Raw genomic sequence first — 20,124 nt, forward strand, 5'->3', positions numbered from 1 at the left:
ATTGTGTAGACATGCTCTGTTACCATCTCTGACAGCCCAGGAGAACAGCCTGAACCAGGGCCAGGAGAGCAGCCTGGAGGTACCTGGAGCTTCACTGACTCACTGCGAGCTGCTGTTCTTCCACTTCTGTTTCCTCTTCTTCCTCTTCTGCTACTTTTTCGTCTTCATCTTCTCACTTGTGGACCTTTTCTTAGCATTTTCTCTTAAAGGAACATTCTGCTATTTTTATGTTTTGTCTGCAAATGTTGTCCTTGCGTGGAATTCCACTTGAAAATGTGTTTTTTTCTTCAGTCCAGTCCTGTTTCTTTTTCACTGAATAAGTTTATTAATTCGATGCTTATTAAACACCCTCTCTCATACATCTTGAAAGTCTTCATAAACTGGTTAAAAACAAGTTTCTGGTTAGAGGCTTCCTTATATGAGATCTGAGTGCTGGCTGATTTGTTTTTCTCACAGTAAAGCTTGTAAATTAAGACTGTTTGGCAGGCGACTCTTAAAATTCAAGTTTAAAATCAAGTTTTGGAGCTTTAAACTAGCACCTGAACTCACCACCTGACAACACTTTCAACAACAGTCCGTGCTTTCAGTTACAGCTTTCAGTACATTTTGTACATTTAACAATAATGTACATTTGGCCAAAGAACACAACTGTTTACTCTTTGATTTGTTTAGAGGAACATGGAAGTTAATATCCTGACGAAATGAATCAAAACTGATGTCCGTACAGAGAGAAAAATGCTGCTCTCTGTGCAGTAAACAGGACAGAGCAGTTCAACAACAGAGGTCACTGTAAGACAGCTCAGCTCATCTAACTGGCAGCTACAGAGAGGAGCCTCGGCATTATTTCCTCAGCACTGTGCGTTACTCGCACAGTTTTAATGAGCTTCATTAATAAGCTCACATTCTATCGACTGTGCTCTTATTGCATTTTGTTTACAGCATGACGTGCAGCCAATAGGAGTCTTTTAGCTGTCTTCCTGCGGACAATCAGCCGTGTTTGATGTGGAGGGATGTTTGCATCCACAGCAAAACTCTTGCACCAGACCATGATTACGCGATTGTACTTGTACACACATAGCAGCTTCGGTCAGTGGTGCTTTTGTTGACACGAGTTGGGCCTTTTCTCTGAACATTGAGGCGAGTTTTGCGCAGTAGCCGCAGCTTAATTGCTGACAAGTGTGCTTTTCTCAAATATGCACGGCCCGGTTGCATAAACACAGAAAAGACGGCTAATTAGCTTTGGCCGCGCTTTGTTTTACTTACAATCAGGGGATTATTTTTCGTAGCACCACTATAGGAGAGCCTGTGATTCTGATGTTTATTTGTGTTCAGAGTATGTCGTTTTTGAGGGTAATATAATCTGTTCTGTTCGTTCAGTAAAAGAGAAAGGATCTCATGGAATTACTTCCTCATATAGTGGTTTCGTTTTCTTGTGAGCCAGAAACTGCGTCCCTCTGCAGTGCTGCATGATTCTGGCCTAACGCTCCTCAGATCTCTGCTTCCTCTGAGACTCTTGAAGAGATTGAAACAGACTGCAACTCTGCTGTCTGAGGGTGAGGAAAGTAGTGCTGCAGCTGCTCGAGAGTGACCTCACTGTACATTCACGCTCTTAACACACACACACGCACACACACACACACACACCCTGCTGGCTCGACATAAGGAAATGATATGTAGCACCCTGTGAAATCTGTCTTCCCTGGAGGATTAACAAACAACAGGATTCATCACCTCCTCAGGAGCAACAATGGCATGAAAGCACCGTACTGTTGAAAAGGGAACATTTATTTGATGTACATTGGGGCACCAGGGAACGACATCATGTTGGACTGCTTGTATTTGATTGGTTACAGCTCATCAAGTCAAACTCGCTCCAGTGTTTTTTGTTTTTTCTCTCACATTAATTCATATTCAGATTAATCTTAAACTGAAGGAAACGAGACATTAACCAACACTGCTGCATCTTAAGAGAAGTTTTCAACATTTGTTTTATACACAGTTTATTATTCTTAGCAGCGGGAGGTGTCATGATATGCTCTCGTGATTAGCGGGGGTCTGTACATTAGACAAATAAAACTCAATCGGCTGCAGCTACATATGTTGACATGTCATGTTGGAGCCTATGTCGTCTCTCCACTTTCTCACACTCGAATCTTTGCTCTTCAGTCTTCAGACCTGGATGCGAACAGTTCCGTATGAAGTCAGAGGAAATGAGCGAGCGTGTATCTGCCGTGAGCTGGAGATCAGCTGCTGGCCGCCCATAATGCTAACAAGCCATTCATTCTTGTAGCTGGTTGTCAAGTGTGTAAATCAGGTCCTTTAACCCAAAGCTGATATCACACAAATGATCTCAGTGGAGTTAATGGCATGAGATCACTCTCTAATAGTGAGTGTGCTGCATCAGTGCATTAAATTTACAACAGACCACACAGAGTCTTATAACTGAGTGAGAAGGCGCAGCAGTACGGTCATATGATGAACTGTGACTGTACTGGAAACACTCTGTAATGGGAACGGGTTGCCACTGTTTGTTTGATAGAAAGGATTTGCTGGTTTGAAATGTGGGACTGACCAAACCATTGTTTTACATACAAACAACCAATACAGAAGGTTTCCTGTGTACTCTGTGCACGAGACAGGAAGAGAGGTCCCTCCTCTGTGGCTCTACCTGAGGTTTCTTCATCCTTTTTTTGATGGATTTTGTTTCTGAATCAAAGGTCTGAGGATTCCTCCTCCTCTGAGGAGGAGTTGTGTGTCGTACAGATTGTAAAACCCTTTGAGGCACATTTGTGATTTGGGCCTACATAAATATAATTGACTTCACTTGAGCTCACATGTGGTAGCCATTTAGTAACACTCTTGCAAAACAATTTCATACACAGATATGCAATTCTTATTATTCATCTGAACATATGATGACATGTTTTAGGACTGTATTAGTTAATAAGAGCTTTGATCACAAAGCTCTCAATCTTTTTATGTTCTTTTGCAGTTTTGAAATACAGAGTAGTGACACTTGACTTTCTTATGTTAACACACTGCATTGACCTTTGGAACAGTTTGCAGGTTGTCATGGTTACGCAAATCATTTGAGGATTAACAAGCTGTTCATATTGCTGATGGGGACACTGTATCCTTAAACCACTAACCCTTAAATCATTGCTCAACTTATGCCAAATAAGAAGTGGTTCGCCATCTCAAACGTTGATGGTCTGTTGTTTTTTTTTTTTTTTTGCAGATCACTTCACTCAGGTGCTGCACTGTGAACACGAGTGCGTTCGAGACCTCGCCACCCGGCCGGGCCGCCTCTCGCCCATGGAGAACTACCTGCCTCTGCACTACGACTACCTGCAGTTTGCCTACTTCCAGGGTACGTTGTTGACTCTGTTCCCTAACGTGACATAGAGCTGAGTTCACTCAGGGTAATTATGAACAAAGGAGATGGAAACGCCCACAAGCAGGTCGAGTCGATCAACAGATGACCACACCCTGTCTGCAGGTTCACATTGTCTCACAAGTATCAACAACATCATCTGCCACATGTTTGTGTGCCTGCCTGGGCAATCTTTATATGGGTGTATCCAGTCTGGGTCAGGCCTCTCAGGTGTGTGTGTCTGTCTGTGTGTGTGTTTTCTGTGTCTTCTGTTGTTGATGAAACAGTGAAAGGCTCTTCTAAACGAGGGCGTCGGCATGACGCTGAGGCCTGTAACGCTAGTTGGAAAAGACAATGTGCTGAATGGTTGTGAGATCACCAGATTATGCTTAATGACCCATGAGCATGTGGCTCTAATAAAGCGAAGTGGATCACTGGGTCTGTGCAAACCCAATGAGAGCGCAGGCTTTGATTCCTCACAGTCCCTGATGGGCGTGTTTGTAAGTCTGTGGAAGTCGCTAAATCTTTTTTTACGTGACTTTGTGAATCAGTTTGTCTACTGTATAGTGGTGGAAATGGCTCACAGTTTAGTGTATATCTTCATTTTTTTGGTTTTTCTTAGCTGTATTTTCCACATTTTTTTAGCGATCAATCCCCATTTGTCTCTCTATCGAGTACTGCAGACTTCATGGTTAGTGGCATTCCTCCTTTTCCCTGACAGATTCAAATTGCGTATCCCAGCACAGGGGACTCACAGGAAATGATGCAGGCATGAATTGGGTGTGTTGCAGAGGACAAAAGTCAGTGCCAGTGTAATTTGATTGTAAATACAGTATAACCGCTTTGGACATCTTTTAGTAGTTTTCTTTATTAAAGGTCCAGTGTGTAGGATTCAAGGAGATCTATTGGCGCAAATGGAAGCATGTTTTCATTAGTGTGCAATCACCTGAAACGAAGAATTGTTTTTCATGACCAAAGAATGAGCTCTTTATATCCGCAGAGGGAGTGGGTCCTCTTCTACAGAGACCACCAAGTTGCACCACCATGTTTCTACAGTAGCCCAGAATGGACTATATGGCTATAGTGAGCCTGAAGGTCGATGCCACCAAATGCAGCACACTAGTCCTTTAAAACAAGATTGAATGAATCTTCGTCCCGTGTTTGATTGAGTGTGCTGTAAGCAAGTTAGTCTTCTTCTATTTTATTTCCAAGACTGTTATTCAGTACACGTCATTTCAATTTGAACTCAGCCCACGACTGAAATCTTAAGGATTAAAGCTATGAATATACCCACAGGTATTATTCTTTAATGTTTAAAAAGGTTTGAAAATGTAAAAAATAAATGTAATGTAAAAAATAAATCATATAAAATGCTAGCAAGGCTATCACAGAAGATATATATTTTTATGGTGTTACTCATCATGATTTTGCATTTCTTTACATTTTTGTCTGTTTTTCAAACATTTAATGGGGTAGTCAGTTTTGGGGTGTAGTCAGTTAAATTTCTCAACCACCCTTGATACTAAAAAAAACATTAAACATGTTAAATAAGCACTCATTAGAACACTGGCGTGTTAGCAGCGGTCTATGATATGTATGTTGGCAGTCATGTCTTGAAAAAGGAATACGGGACTGCTAACACTGATCCATGTTCATTTATATCACATTTAATCAGTTTGTGTTTTTAGTGTGCATTACAGGCTGCAGGATTTTTACACCTGCCTTTTTTAAGTACCTGCATTCCTGCTGTCAAAGTCAGAAGCGTTTGTCAGTTGGCAGTCGCCACACGTCAGTAATCTGAGTCCTCTAACACCCAGCAGCTCTCTGGCCCGCTACGTTCTCAGTGGCTCCACTCCACACTGCCGCAGTGGACGTTTGCCATCACTCAGCGGCCCCGCGCTGTGCTTTAGCTGCTGAAGTTTCCTAAATAAATCCACAGTGACGTTTTACTGTTTGACCGAGCTCAAATCTCCAGGCTCGTCCTGACCTGTGAACACACGGCTGACAGCAGCAGATACGCCGCCTCGGCCTCAGCCAAGGCAGGAAGTCTTTGGTTAACCCTGCGCCTTTACAAGCTAGTAAAGAATGCGTTTGTGAGTGTGCCTAGCAGCAACGGTGTCGAGCACGAGGTGTGCAGTGGGTGTTCGTGTAGGTTTGTGGATATGTGTCTGAATGAATATAGTTTGCCTCTTTGTGTGTGTGTGTGTGTGTGTGTGTGTGTGTGTGTGTGTGTGTGTGTGCGTGTGCACATGCATGTGAGTGCTTTTTCCACTATGTCAACCAGAGAGCAGCTTTTGCTCCGTTGTGGTAATGGAGTTGGAATGTCATCCGAGATAGATACATTTCCACTCACACACACACACACACACACACACACACACACAAATGCGTTAGGTTTCCATCACTTTTGGGGACATTACATAGACATAAATTAATTTCTTGGAGACTAACCGTAACCCTAACCATAACCACTACTTGCCTAACCCTAACCCACCCTAAGTCTTCACCCTAAACTTTAATGATTGACGCTATGTGGACCTGCATTTTGTCCCCACCAGCAAGACAAGTCCCCTAGATGTGACTGTGTAAACAAACTTATGTCACCATGACATGAATAATACATGGCCACATGCACACACACACACACACATACATAGTGGACATGTATACAGATGTCTCAGCAGCTCTGTAGAAAACAGTGCAAACCCAAAGCAACTCATCTGCACCCTCCATTACTTGCCCGTCACTCATTCTTCAAGCTCACTGCACTCAGTGAGGACATTGCCACACCCGCAGTGAAAGGGCTGCATGTGTGTATGATGTGTGAAGGACTGTACATGGCATGTCACGACAGATAAGTGGACCCCACAACAAAGGACATATTAAACAATTTTCCACCCTCGTTCAGAATGTACAAGCATCCCTCAAAGCGTCCATGTTCCATCTCTGCAACAGTAACCCAGATATTCCTTCACATCTTTCTGCCAGAACACCAGATGTTAACATGGCCTACGAAGAGTCCAAGTCAGGGTTGTTTCAGAGGCGGCCTGGACTCTAGTCTAGATGAAGCCTTTAAGACCAAGCTTATTAAATACCAACCACTTCTAAATACCATCTCAGAGCAGACTACTTGTTTGCATATTTGGCAGCGTCGGACGCACTCACAGGTTGGTCGTCAGAGGGTTCAACAACTTGGGATGGCCAAAAAACGGACTAAATGACTTGGAAAATACCGTGCTATCAGTCCTGTGCAACTGGTCTGTGAGCTTGTAGATGAACTCTACTGCTCCTCTAATGTTTGTTGTATTGAATAAACAGCTCCATGGTGCTGCTCTTTACTTGTGTTCATACATAAGCTTCACTTTATCTGCTTTGTGTCTCTCTCTGCAGTGGACAGGCTGGAGGAGGCACTTCAGTGTGCCCTGACCTATCTGTTATTCCACGAGGGAGATGAGTTCATCATGGACAACGTGGATTACTACAGAGAGGAGCTGGGCCACGATGGCGGGCCAAGAGAGGTCAGGGTCTCCTGTTATCGCGGCCTGGGGAGGGGTGGATAGTTTGGAGGCTGAGTTTCTGTGTGTGTATTTAGATTTTTACAGATGTTTTATTAACTTAGAAGGGCAATGTTATTGTGAGGATACTTTGAACGATGGATGGATCATTGTGTCTGTGTATTAAGAACAGATGCATCATTATCAGTGACTGGCTAAAGTAAAGAGTAAAACCGGAGGCATACACAGAGGTATGTGGACTAAAAGACAATAACAAAACACAGGTTGAAATAATTAAATTGAATTTAAAAAGAAAAATATAAGCTAGACATGTTAAAGGCAGGTTTGGAAAATGAGACTGACAGATGGAAAAAATCAGACCAAGCTCTAAATATTTAAACTATCTGCAGAATCAGACACAACATGGGACCCTGCTCCAGATTTTGGTGGGGTCGGGCCTTTTATTATTTAGAGATATTATTATCTATAGAGCATCGGAGCAATACTTCTAAACAAACAAGCAAAAAACGCAAGCACAGAGCACATCCCACATGATAACAGTAACCAGTCATGATCATATTAAATATAAGTTTGTAAGTTTTTCTTTAAAGAGTAAAAAAGCATGTGGGGAAAAACCGGATCACATACGATCACATTAGGCCGTACCCAGATCTCGTGGAACACACTTCCTCTATCTTCATCATAAAATCTCTCTCCAGGTGCAACCTGTTTGCCATTTCTCTCAACCACAAATCACACATGGGCACAGCTTCCATTTTCCACACTTTTTTGTAATCACCAGGGTTTTTAACATCAGCCATATAATTTCGCTTGTAGGTAATTAAGACTGCAGAAACGTGAAGAGGCCGTGTGTTTGAAGCCTGGCACGAGACTTTTGAACGGGGTGTGGACAATTAATTTAAGCCTGAGAAAAACTGGGTGGAAAAAGCTTTGCAGTAACGTGAGCAGGAGTGTGGGGGAGAGGAGGGAAGAAGACATGCAGGGCAGGGGCCCGGAGAGGAAAAGCGTGGATTTGAGGAGACGGGAGGCAGCCGGCCGTTTGCTGTATTTCTTGGATGAACTTGCTACTCGCAGCTTGGCAGCATTCGCCTCTCCAAAGTTTGCTTTTCACTTGTATATGTTCTCCATCCAGCTGGAAGCATTGAGCATATTTTTGTACGTCAATGTGTTTACGACCACATATTTTTCAGCCTTTGGACCTGCTCTTTACTGTTTCCTTGCCCCCTGGTGTTCATGATTCAAGCTTGAACATCTGCCTGCTAGCGAGAAATTCAATTTGTTAAGTCTGGCTACCCATCAGCCACTTCAGCACTGCGAATTTGTCCTTCCTAAACTCTGATCAGCTGCTCGGAAAAGTCAAGCAGCGCCTTGTTTAAGTCCCAAATTCACAACCTCTTTTTCCTAGAAAGCCTGGGACTCATTAGAGCGAGCGAGGCTCCCAGCAGGACTGTGTGAGTGTGTGGGGCTCACATTGCATATATGTGTGTGTGTGAGAGGCTGAGAGCCGGCGTGTTGCTGCTCATGCTTATGTTTTTCTACTCATAGCTTACATTTTTCCAGCCCTCAAGTCTTTGCAGTCCCCGTCAGTTTACAGTACAGTCGCTAGCCGACAGGTCGCCGCTCCTCTCTGCGTCCTCCGGCCTCGGGGAGCTCATTTACAGAGTGCCAGATCTCAGCGCCAGGCCCGACCCGCCTCCCTGCCAGAGAATTCGCCCTTTCAGGAATAGTGGTGGAGGAGGAAAAGTCATGTCAGAGTGCCCACAGTGCTGGCGGAAAAAAAAGGGGGCTTCTCTTTTTTTTAACCACAATAAGAAAAGCGCTACTGGATGGCCAGGTTTCATAATACTCATCACCACGGCCTCGCTCCTTCCGGAGGCTCCGTCTCCAACCTCCTCTCCCCTGCTCCCACACACAAAATTTAACAAAGCAGTACTGTATGTAGTTTTCAAGCCCCTTTACACATAAATGTGCACTCACACTCACACACACTCTGCAAAACACACACATGCATACACAACTATATTAAATAAACAATATTTACATAGTTTGTCCACCAGAAAGCACTGACAGGTTTAATCTTCCACTGTGAAATGTCCCGCTAAGTACATGTACGGTCATAAAGCCTCAATAACCACAACTTATCAAAAATGTTTCTGCTATGTGTTTATGTATGAAAGAATGAATATCAGCCATTATCAGCCATTTGGGGATTTTTAATGTATCAGAATCATCATTATTGGCCTTGAAAATCCTTTCTGTCATTGTCTATCTTTCACTGCCCACCTTAACGCAGAGCCAAAAGCAGCACCTGTTGCTGTTGCTGTTTTGTTTTAGGCTTTAGAAGCAACAGACTTAGCTTCCATTCAAGTTTCTGCTCCAGACAGGAAGCAGTAGTAAAACTGTCTGTCTGAGAGGACACGCAGAGAGAGAGAGAGAGGCCAGCACACTCCATTAGTCCCGGCAGTGAGGCGAGCAGGGCCGAGGGAGAGAGAGAGAGCGACGACAGGAGCTCAGTGTCTGACACACTACTGTAACTGTAAGGATGGAAACGATGCTGAGACACGCAAAGTGTGTTAGCTATAAATGTGAGCTTTGTAGAAGTGTTCAAAGAAAAGAACAAAGAGAAAAGGGCTGAAAAATGAAGCCAAGGCAGAAATGGCAAAAACTGTAGTTCCTCCAATGTCCACTTGAGGCTGAGGCTCCAAAAGTGAGTCAATCCCCATAGACCCCCATATTAACAGCAGAAATAAACATGTTTACAGCCTGGTACAAAAACGGCTTTGGTCTCTATAGCTAATTTCCCCGTTCAAGTGGGTTAAAGTTATACATAATTATGGGCCTGGCTGCTTTGAGTGACAGCTAACTGCTAGGTTTTAGCAACCAGGCTTCATTTGGCCCCTCTCAGCTCCACCCACGCTCCACCTCTTTGCCCATTGTTGGATTAGCCGGGAGTTTGGTGGGGTCAGGCACTGCCAAGATGGCAGCAGCTGGGGCCACTGTCACAGACCTTCACAATGGCTCTTCAGAAACCTAACCTTCTCTCAGCTAAAACACTGGCATGAATAAGGAACATGTCTTTCTGGTGCTGTTAAATATGTGATGTGTTTTTCTGCCTTTCCTACAGTTATTTTCCTCCTACCAACAAATCACGAGGACAAACGCACGCACTCACATTTTCCTTAATAACACAGGACACTGCTTACCAGAAACCTTTGATGTGTCTGTGTTCCCAGGAGGCTGCATGGTACCTGCGGAGGCACAAACAGGAACTGGAGCTCCTTCTGATTGGCAGTAAAACCATGGGTGTGGAATTCATAGAAGGGGTGAGTTAATCAAAAAAACAACATCCCAAATGGTGTTCATGCTTCATGCGTAGCTGTAAACTCAAGGCAGACTGTAAGTATTTACTGACAGAGCAGCAGTGCCCTTTAATTCTCAAAAGAGATTGTGTAGTTTAATGGGCAGTTATCCGTAAGCCGGTCCACATGTCTCTGATGCAGAGCAGATCTTCTGCTGGGTGTGTAAACCATTAATGTGTCCCTGCCGCCTGGCTGACTCGAAGGAGGGTAACAGGTGTCTGGCACAGCCACCGTGAGCGCTGTCCTCTCGGCCAACGGCGACACCTGCTGGCCGAACTGTCACACTTCACATTTCTGTGCAAATCATAGATTTTCCCTGCATTCTCTTACAGAACTACTGGAGCAGCACAGGTGGAAGAGATGACTCAAACAGGTAAAGACACCTCTTCATCTGTAAAAGTGTATTCTTGCATATGTTGCAATACAGTTTGTCTTCTCTGTAGTAGCAAAAGACGTGTGTGCAGATGTTAAAAATTCAAAGCATTTTTATAATAACAATGGATCAAATGTGTGAAGGGTCTCTTGACACCCTGCTCTGCCGTTTTCCTCAACTTTAAAGATTTCTGGCTTTTTTCAGCTCATTGTTTAGCTGCAACTTTACTATGTTAGTCCGCTTTTCACTGCTCTCACAGCGTCTTTTTCATTAGCAGCTGCTTTCAGTGACAAAGCTGTAAAAAACAACTCCATGCTAATTACTCTGTGCCAAACAGCAGACAGACACAGACAGAGACTAGCTGGTGAACAGTGGAGCATCATCTTAATCATATTTTTGACTCTTTCAGGATTCCCTCCGGTACAGACGGCTGGATGGAGTACGTTCCCATCTCAGAGAAGAAGAACGTGTCTATTGCTGCTCCACAGCAGCTCAGAGAAGGTAGATTCAGTAAAACCAGACTTTGTATGCTCCAGTAAACTGTTAAGCGGAAGCCATTAGTGTTTTGTAGTTAAATCTCTGACCACCATGGTTGCATAATGTAAATGCTGCTCTGTAATCTGTGCAGGTGGCCCCTTGGTGTATGACAGCGTGCGGCTGGTGCAGAACTCTGCAGCCCTGAACGGGAGCCAGCGGGTGCTGCTGGATCATGTTATATCTGAGGAGGAGTGTTCAGACCTCAGACACCTGGCGCATGTGAGGCCATTACACAACCTAAACAGAATAAGGTTTTGAAATCACTGGAACTGTCAAGCACAACACTAAATCTTAGCACGTTGGTTTACTCTTGGCCGCTTGGTTGGAAAACTACATTTGACTGGTGATAAATGAGTGTTTGTTCCTGTGCTTACGGTACAGGTCAGTGTGTGAGGCTGTATTTGAAGCTTAATTCAGGCTTTTTTTTCTCGTCTCCCAGGCTGTTACCATGGCAGGAGATGGCTACAGGGGGAGGATGTCTCCACACACTCCCAATGAGAAGTTCGAAGGAGCCACTGTACTCAAAACGCTGCAGGTACACTGACCGCTAAACATAAACAAATGCCACAATTCCACCGCATGACTTACAAAGATTGCATCTGCCCAAATAGTTGTCAAGCTTGCAATAAACAATATATCATAGTTTACTTATGTTGTATATTTCTTGATTTATCAACCACACATGTGACACTCTGTGTTTTTCTTCCCTGCAGTACGGCTACGAGGGCAGAGTGCCGATGAGGAGCGCTCGGCTGTTCTACGATATCAGCGAGCGAGCGAGACGGATTATCGAGTCTTACTTCCTGCTCAACTCCACCCTGCACTTCTCCTACACACACCTGGTGTGCCGGACAGCCATCACAGGTCACTCACACACACACTCACACACTTCACTTGACACCGAAACACATATGCCGTCATTTGATAGTGTGTCTTTGACCGAATGAGGGCAACGTAGATTGAGCTCAGCCACAGTTTTAGCTTCAATTCCTGCACTTTAATAACAATGAAATGGACTAAGTACTCCAGAATTAAATTTAAAAGTATAGTTCAGATTATTTGAAGTGGGGTTGGAGCGGGTACTTGTCAGTGAATAGTCAGTGTATACTGTACCTACAGTAGATGCTGGTCTGCATGCATCCATGTTTGAAGCCAATAACTTTGCTCTCTCCAAAGCCACGGTCCAAACCAGACTCCTCTGACAAAAACAGTAACTGATTTGTATTTATGCTTCTTGGGTGCTATTGTGTGTTCACAGGCCAGCAAGATCACAGGAATGACCTGAGCCATCCCATCCACGCTGACAACTGTCTGCTGGACCCCGAGGCCAATGAGTGCTGGAAAGAACCACCAGCATACACCTACAGAGACTACAGGTACGAGGGTACCATCGGCAGCTCAGTTAGAAATGATGAGAGACAAACAATGGTCGCCATCGTCATCTAATGTTGAGTCTGTGCTGATCTCCTTTACTTTTATTATTTTCAGTGCACTGTTGTATCTAAACGGAGATTTTGAAGGAGGGGAGTTCATATTCACAGAAATGGATGCCAAAACGGTCACGGTAAGATGTTTCTCCTCAGATGTGAGATTTACTTCTTTCTACAAAACTGACCTGGGTCTGGCTGTTGAGGAATGGGCAAAGAAACGTGTTCCTCTCCAACATTTAGCCACAATCAGATTTAATTTGACCCCCATCTTTACCTGAAAAAATAGCCTCACACACTCTCGTCTAAAGCAGCTTATATGATGGTCAAAGGAGGTTATATGAAGGTTAAATAGTGATCAGGTAATGGTCATTTTAACCTGACCTCTGTTCCTGCTCCGCCTCTTCCATCCTCTCCAGGCATCAGTGAAGCCTAAGTGTGGCAGGATGGTGGGTTTCTCCTCAGGAGGGGAGAATCCACACGGTGTGAAGGCCGTCACCAGTGGGCAGAGGTGTGCTGTCGCTCTGTGGTTCACCCTGGACCCGCTCTTCAGAGAACTGGTAAATGAAAGAACTTTGGCAAACATAGTTTAATAATAATCATAATAATCATCACGTTGCTTCCAGGTTCTTCCTGTTTTCAGGATCAGGGCAAACATGCTAATGTAGTGGTATATTTTTAGCCATGCTAGCGGCGTGCTCTATGGATGGCAATGTCAGATTGTACATACACTCGTGATCCCCAGAGGATGAATCATGCTGACTTTTGGTGATGCTCTGACTTTTTCTCTAAAAAAACCTTCCTCGAACAACATTTTTGTTTTTTCGTGAATTGGAATCTTTTGGGCGGATTGTCATGAAAGTTGGTTCAGACATTTTTGTCATTTTTTTGTTTAATGCCAAACATACTGAACTAAGACTTGTTAGCATTTAGCTCTCAACACCACTGTGCATAAGCACAGCTTCAGAGAGCTGCTAGTATGGCTCACTGTAGCTCTCTTTTCGTTTTCTTTCCATATGTCCTTCCACCTTTCTGACCTCCCTCGATCCTTTTCCCTGCCAGGAGAGGCTGCAGGCGGATGAGGTGATCCAGGCGCTGGACACGCAGTCAGTGTGGGGTCAGGGTCTCAACATCAACCCTAAAGATGAACTGTAGACGCAGAAAAACAGCTTCACCCCATCCCCGTCTATCAAATCCTGCAATATATTTGAACTATTTATTGAATTGACCTTTGGATCAGAACATGTCTATTTTTGTACTGTTTGAAGTGCAAGATTAATAATATTGACATTTTTGTGTTGTCAGTCATATGTTTTTTTCATTTTTTTCTACACACCAGTACTTGAGTTTACCTTTGGTTCTTTGTCTTTCCATCCAGTGACCACCTCTAGTAGAGAAAATGTCCATTTCACTTTGTTTTCTTGTTCCTGGTGAGTCGGCAAAGTCTCACGTTTCGTACCTGTAGCCTCACTGAACTGTGAAGAAGCCAAAGAGAAAAATGGGGGTCGACTTTTTCTTTTGTGCTTTGAGTTGTTCTTGTTCTGGACGACATATTCAGTTTATTCAAATACACTATGTACAAATATGAAAAAACACCTTAATTTCAGTGGTCAGTAGTTATAAGATGTTAGATTCACAGTCTACTGTTACATATGCTATTACTAACATTGCGTTACTCAATAATGTTTTTTTTAATTCCAGTGCCAGTAATAATTATTTTCCACGTAGCCCACGCACTGTGTTTCTAATCTGGGTATCTGATCTTCAAACAGCGCTCATACAAAGACTTTCACAGAGTCCTAATATGCTGAATACTTCACGCTCGTGCACTCTGTCCTCCTCTTCCGTCACTACTTCGCTCCACTTTTCCTCTTGCTGTCGGTGTGATGAATCACTCCGATCCTTCCTGGGCGCACGGAGCAGAATACTGGTTTACATGTTTGCTGACATGAGGACATGGTGTATGTGTTCATGGTTTACTTTTATTTATGTGTTTTTAATAACGGACAGCTGTTGTAACTGTCGGCATTTAATATGAGGAACTTTTATTCAGAAAAGATGTCAATCGTTCCTGTTTCAAGGAATACATATTTTTTCGGTCTTTTACGTCTTTATATTTGTGTTGATGATACAGATGATAGGCCGAGTCGTGCACTGTAAATCCAATGGAGAGCAACATACGAAGAGTAGCTTTGTTTTTTGTTTTTGTTCTTTTGAGATAGATTCAAACTGCTAACCAGAAACTGCTAACCAGAATCCTTTATGAGGTTGGCCACTGAGTTTCACTGATATTTAATTCTGAAATGCTGTAACACAAAAATGTCTGTGTACATGCCTATAAATTAAAAAAACAATGTCCCATATCTATATTTAGTTGTGAGCTTTTCTTTTATTAATTCATGTCATATTGTTCTGCATGAAATTAAACATCAGACATAATTACTTACAGATATGTCATTTCATACCTTTACACTTTCATCGGTTCAAGTCAAACTGATCGTATCCTTGTGTATCTATGTAACTCAACAATCGCTGACAAAAGGCATACAGTAACAAATAGTTCAGCTCTTAATTAAGTAATTAAGAAGAACCTCATTTAAAGTGCATCTGTCTCTACACAAAGTCAAAGTAAATACAGTAAAAAAAAAAAATCATGTACTCAATACATTTTAACACACCTTTACTTCATTTGGAGTATTTACTCAGGTTTGCTCACACTGAGTTGAGGTCGCGGCGGTAAACTTTTAACAGAGCACAGAAAAAGAAATAATAAAACAGTAGCAACAACTGAACACAGAATAAACTATGTCTGCTCCACACAAGTCACCCCGTCTGTGGTTCAATGATCCTGCGTGATGAGACTCGTAGCATCAAAACAGAATCTAGTTCGTTTTTTTAGGGCTGAACAATTCATCGAAATATTAATGAAATGTGATATGGCCGAGTGCAATATCCAAATCACAGGAGCTTAATAAAGGTAAAATGTAAAAATGAAGCTTTGTGGTGCAGCAGAGATGCTCCGGCATACAAATCATATTTCCCAGATCTAAGGGAGCTTGCCAAAAATGACCATTTTTCTCTAAAACTGTGACTCATATCTGTCAAAAATCATCACAACCAGATTTTTTTTTGAACATTGTTCAGTTCTTGTTTTTATGAGGAGGTTTCAGAAGCGGTAGGCCAGCTGTTCAGTGAATCTGAACGGCTTGGTTTCGTTGACTGTACACAGCAAGTCCTTCATGCGTCGAGCACGTCGCTCCTCCAGCACGAGCCTGCGGGAGCGTTCTCGAGCCGCCTGCTGCTCCGCCCGCTTCTCCGCCCGTTTCCTCTTCAGCCACCTGAGGATGGGAGGAGGATGGGAATGAAGACGCCGTATCACCAAACACCCATTTTATACTGCATGAAAGGGGATACAGTTGCTCATAATGAATTATTTCTATGTAATGTATGCAATCCTATGTAAGTTATCTAGCACACACACTACATCTTCTTGAATGAAAAGCTAAAGTGGACTCACAGTTTGAACGCACGTTCACACTCCTCACGGCTGCGTAAGAGGTAACCGCTGTCCTCCTCCAGCCTCTTCATCTCCTCCAGCTGTCGCTCTTTGTGCTGCTGCTTCTGCTTCCTCTGAAGCCACAGTCTGAAGGACTCCTCCGGGTCGCAGGAGTCTCTCTGCATGAGGGCAAAGAAACACACCCAGTAATGAAGTGGAAATGATGGGAAAAATGTATTATAGCAATGCATTTAAATTACCCTGACTAGTGCTGTGGTTGTCTTTGCTGTGAATGAGGTTTTGAAGATTTTTGGCTCTCACTGAGCTGAAGAAACCCACTTACCCTCCTCTGTTTTTAACAAATATGCAAATATGCTTTACTCAGGTAAAACAATTCATCTCCTTTGCAGAAGAGGCTTTTTTTCTGGAAGATTAATTGCGCCGCTACCAAGTGTCTAAAAATGCTTGGTGTGCAAAATCCATAAGCTTTCCTTTAATTTAGAGAAGACTGAATCATTGCTGTGCTACATTAGTCAGCTGCATGAGCAAAACTTAATACTTAACATGAAATTGATTCTTAGATTCTGGTTAAAAAAAATCCATTGGTGTCACGAAGCTGGACAGTGGCTGATTGGTCAATATACATTATTAAAATCTTAACTGAAACTCCTGCCACCGAATAATCCTACCACATAAAGCCTACATCACTGCCCCCTTGTGGTCGTACCTTGGAGTTCATCCTCTCCATCTCCTGGGCTCGGTGGATCCTTTTCTCCTCCTGGTACTGCTCTCTCTTCCTCATCATCCAGGCCTTGAATGCCAGCTCATTCTCCTGCCTCTTCTGCTCGTCTTCCTCATGCTTCCTCTGCTCTGCCTGACGAGGGCAACAAGGGGGATTTAAGGCATTAACAACACGCCTCAAGGTGGAAATATAAACATAATGCATTATGTGTGACAGTTCCAATTTTTTTATTCTCTATCTGACCAACCACAGCATTTCTTTCCTACCTCTCTGGCCAGCTTCTCCTTCCTCTCCCGGATCCTCTGCAGCACCTCTTTCTGGTGGGGGGTGAGGGTGTAGGTGGCCTGGCAGGGAGTCCCGGTGGCCGACTGCACCCGCCTCTTGCTGCCGTTCCTCTGGCTGCCTCTCTGGCTGTGGCTGGCCGAGCTGGGCCTGCTCCTGGGCTGAGGTGGAGGTCTGGGGGCTCGGAGGTGATCAATGCCTTGCCGGAAGGGGGAAGAGCCGGCACGAGGGCGAGGAGAGGAGGAGGACCTGTGGGTCTTACTGGAGCTCGCAGTCTGCTCCTGGGGACGTGGAGAGGAGCATGAGTAGTCGCTGTAGTTGTTCGCTATAGGAGGGAGAAGACCTTGACTCTCCACCTCATTCAGGCTGACCAGGTCAAACTTACCATCCTTTTCTACAAGGACTCTGCCCTCCTTTACCCCCTGCGCCCCCTCACTGCTCTCCCCAGCCCTGCCAAATCCTCCACTTCCCTCCCGAGGAGAAAGTTTGAGTTCAGAAAGCTTCCCTGACACTTCAATCTCTGCCTCTGAATCCATGGCTCTATCCTTGCTGCTCTTCCCGCCATCCACCTCGCTACTGTTGGCATCTCTCTCAAACTGCAGCGGAGGCACCACCAGATCCACCAGCTTCTCTTTAAAATGCAGCCGCCTGCGCCTCGTCATGTCAGGAGCCTCCTGGTCCTGCAGATCCCGATTAGCCTGCTGGATCTTCTCCAGAATGTATTTTTTCTCCTCATCTGTCTGGTCATCCATCCCTGGAGGAGGTGGGACGATCAGCGATGACTTACTTGGGCTGTCTCTGTCTGAGTCATACTCTAATGGCTCCATTGGTGAGGGCCACCTCTCTTCATCCTCCTCCAACTCATCTGTTTTGTTGCCCCTCTTCTCCTCCTTGAGGCTTTTCGCCTTTCTTTTCACTTCTTGCCGTTTCTCATCCTCCTCCAGTTCTTTGTCGATTTCTGCTTCTATGTCCTCATAGTCATTTTCCTGTGGGGTGGAGAGGCAGACACTCTGCATTCATTCATTAGGTCTGACTGTAGCTGAGTGAGCAACGTCAATACTTAGCAGGTAATAGGCATGACAGGAAGTCACTGTATGTCATCAGAGCAGGTTTCACATGCAAACAGGGAGATGTGCCAGCTTGGGTAACTCAACACTACTCACTGCTCACTCTCACAGAGCAGGGTCAGGGACCCATGCAGCACCCAGTCTGCAGAAAGTAGAGCAGCACTCTAAACTTTCACACAGCAAAACAAAGAAGCAGGGTATAAAGAAGAGATGCGATCAATCTCTCTAGTGATCTTATTGATCATTATCTTATTATAAAGTGCACTTTATAGTGCGTTAGAGGCCCTACTCACCTGGTCCTCGCTCCGGCTTTCCTCACTGATCAGCCAGTCCAGATCTTTCTCAAAGTCGTCCTCATATTCCTCCTGCGACTTTGTGTAAACAACCTCACTCATAATCTTCACTGGAGGAAGATCAGAGACGGATTTCAGATATGATTCCTGCCACGCTAGCAGCACAGCTTTAAGAAAGAGATAGCCGCCAGTCAGTCCTAAGCAACAGATCGCAGCCGACTAGAATTGTATTCTGGATATTCATGGTCCCAAAAGGATGACTCCCAATGATTTTGAATCTTGTGCCACAATTAGGCCAAAATATCCTCTTGACCTACACCTGATCAATGACAAGTTCTGCCAAGAACTAGTTTGGATATTCATGTCCCCCAGACACATTTCCCCTTGTACCTACTTCAAAACAAAGCTGTTGACCCGTATTCCACTACATGGCTAAAAAACCTCTATTAAACTAAATTTTATTTAAAATTGTTTATTTATATAAAGTATATAGAAAAACATCATAATTGTGGGCAGAGAGACACCTGTGCAGTTTTACTCACACTATATCAACGATTTATAAATATTTAGTACAAGGGGATTTATCTATTTCTAATGACATTCTACCAATAATACAATTTTAATCTATATCTTATATCTTATAATTAGCCCTAAACCCTGCCAATTGAAAACAAACATATGACTGTGGGTGTGGCCGTACAAATACTGTTTTTTTAAATTATGAATCAGGATATCCCATCTGGTTCACACCACTTGAATAATGAAAACAACACGACACAAATCAAACTACAAGCAAAATATTCCAAATTATGCATTAAATTTTGCTTTTTGTCACATGGATTGAAGCCCTGGGTTTTGCAGTACTGTGGTGGCCATCATCACATCACTGCATGTCCTGTGAGTATCTGGGTTACACAGACCTGCGCTCTACTTGTGTCGGGGATTGGTCGCCCCCCGCTGGACAGACATCAGTACTACAGGGTTACCAGTAAAGTATTTGTCTTACTTTTTGTCACAAATATGCTCCGTCTGCTCACATGTACGTTATGTTTAATGTAGCTGTAGTTGGTTCTGCTGTGACTCAAAGCCAAATTCACCGGCTACAAAACAGAGTTTAACAAACATAGATTATAATCCTGTTTATTTTTATAGGCCGCAGAGCTATAAAAATAAACAGAACAGAGACAGAATTAAGAAGGCGAATTGTTGGGCACAGATCGCGCCTGTAGGAATAATGTTAATCGAAATGTTTGGCTACATTGAAATAAACTGCACTGAAAACTGAAGCAATATGGTTGTTGTGAACTCACCACCAGCAGGTTCTTGCGCAGTATCTCTGTTGAGTTAAAAGCAGTGGAAGAACACATCCAGCCGGCTTGTTTTGTGACTATCACTCCTTCTAACTGGCTCGCATAGTGCCTGGCAGTCTGCGGAGAAACACCTGTGCACATAATCTGCTGCTAGTCCCTCTATGTGCAGCCCTAAAAGGTTTAATAGACCCGTCGTCATAGAGACCTACAACACGCTTTACTACTTGCGCATGCGCACACAGGGGTCCTGCACGGCAAAACTCACAAGTGGCCCAGTAATGTCTCCACATTAACACTATACAGAAGGGGAAACATCCATCTGTACCGAGTAACAGTAATCTTATATGATA

At 43.8% G+C, this 20,124-nt stretch overlaps 2 protein-coding genes across 2 annotated transcripts in view; one reads left to right on the forward strand and one right to left on the reverse strand.

Annotated features, from left to right (window-relative positions):
- Positions 1–14,983, forward strand: part of p3h2 (prolyl 3-hydroxylase 2) — a 59,619-nt gene extending 44,636 nt beyond the window's left edge. The window contains exons 4-15 of the mRNA XM_041935197.1: positions 3,239–3,370; positions 6,764–6,891; positions 10,122–10,211; positions 10,580–10,620; positions 11,030–11,121; positions 11,249–11,376; positions 11,597–11,692; positions 11,871–12,021; positions 12,416–12,533; positions 12,646–12,721; positions 13,004–13,144; positions 13,647–14,983. Coding sequence (XP_041791131.1) covers positions 3,239–3,370; positions 6,764–6,891; positions 10,122–10,211; positions 10,580–10,620; positions 11,030–11,121; positions 11,249–11,376; positions 11,597–11,692; positions 11,871–12,021; positions 12,416–12,533; positions 12,646–12,721; positions 13,004–13,144; positions 13,647–13,739 — 1,286 coding nt within the window. The 3' untranslated portion in view covers positions 13,740–14,983. The remainder of the gene's footprint in view (positions 1–3,238; positions 3,371–6,763; positions 6,892–10,121; positions 10,212–10,579; positions 10,621–11,029; positions 11,122–11,248; positions 11,377–11,596; positions 11,693–11,870; positions 12,022–12,415; positions 12,534–12,645; positions 12,722–13,003; positions 13,145–13,646) is intronic.
- A 387-nt stretch (positions 14,984–15,370) lies between these two features.
- ccdc181 (coiled-coil domain containing 181) lies at positions 15,371–19,850 on the reverse strand. The gene is made up of 6 exons (XM_041936063.1): positions 19,775–19,850; positions 18,465–18,574; positions 17,089–18,090; positions 16,808–16,954; positions 16,102–16,259; positions 15,371–15,922 (listed from the first exon to the last, which is right to left on the reverse strand). The coding sequence occupies exons 2-6, from the start codon at positions 18,564–18,566 to the stop codon at positions 15,751–15,753; spliced, it is 1,581 nt and encodes a 526-aa protein (XP_041791997.1). The 5' UTR covers positions 18,567–18,574; positions 19,775–19,850; the 3' UTR covers positions 15,371–15,750.
- Positions 19,851–20,124: the final 274 nt, after the last annotated feature.

The sequence above is a fragment of the Chelmon rostratus genome, chromosome 4, assembly GCF_017976325.1.
Source record: "Chelmon rostratus isolate fCheRos1 chromosome 4, fCheRos1.pri, whole genome shotgun sequence".
NCBI classification, from domain to species: domain Eukaryota; kingdom Metazoa; phylum Chordata; class Actinopteri; order Chaetodontiformes; family Chaetodontidae; genus Chelmon; species Chelmon rostratus.

Bases quoted from the DNA above. Each gene is read 5' to 3' on its own strand.
- ccdc181 (XM_041936063.1), bottom strand. From the start codon at position 18,566: ATGAGTGAGGTTGTTTACACAAAGTCGCAGGAGGAATATGAGGACGAC. The intron at 16,260-16,807 runs GTACGACCACAA...GCCCTCATGCAG, and splicing joins TGGAGAGGATGAACTCCAAG to AGAGACTCCTGCGACCCGGA. The intron at 15,923-16,101 runs GTGAGTCCACTT...TCCCATCCTCAG, and splicing joins TGTGAACGTGCGTTCAAACT to GTGGCTGAAGAGGAAACGGG.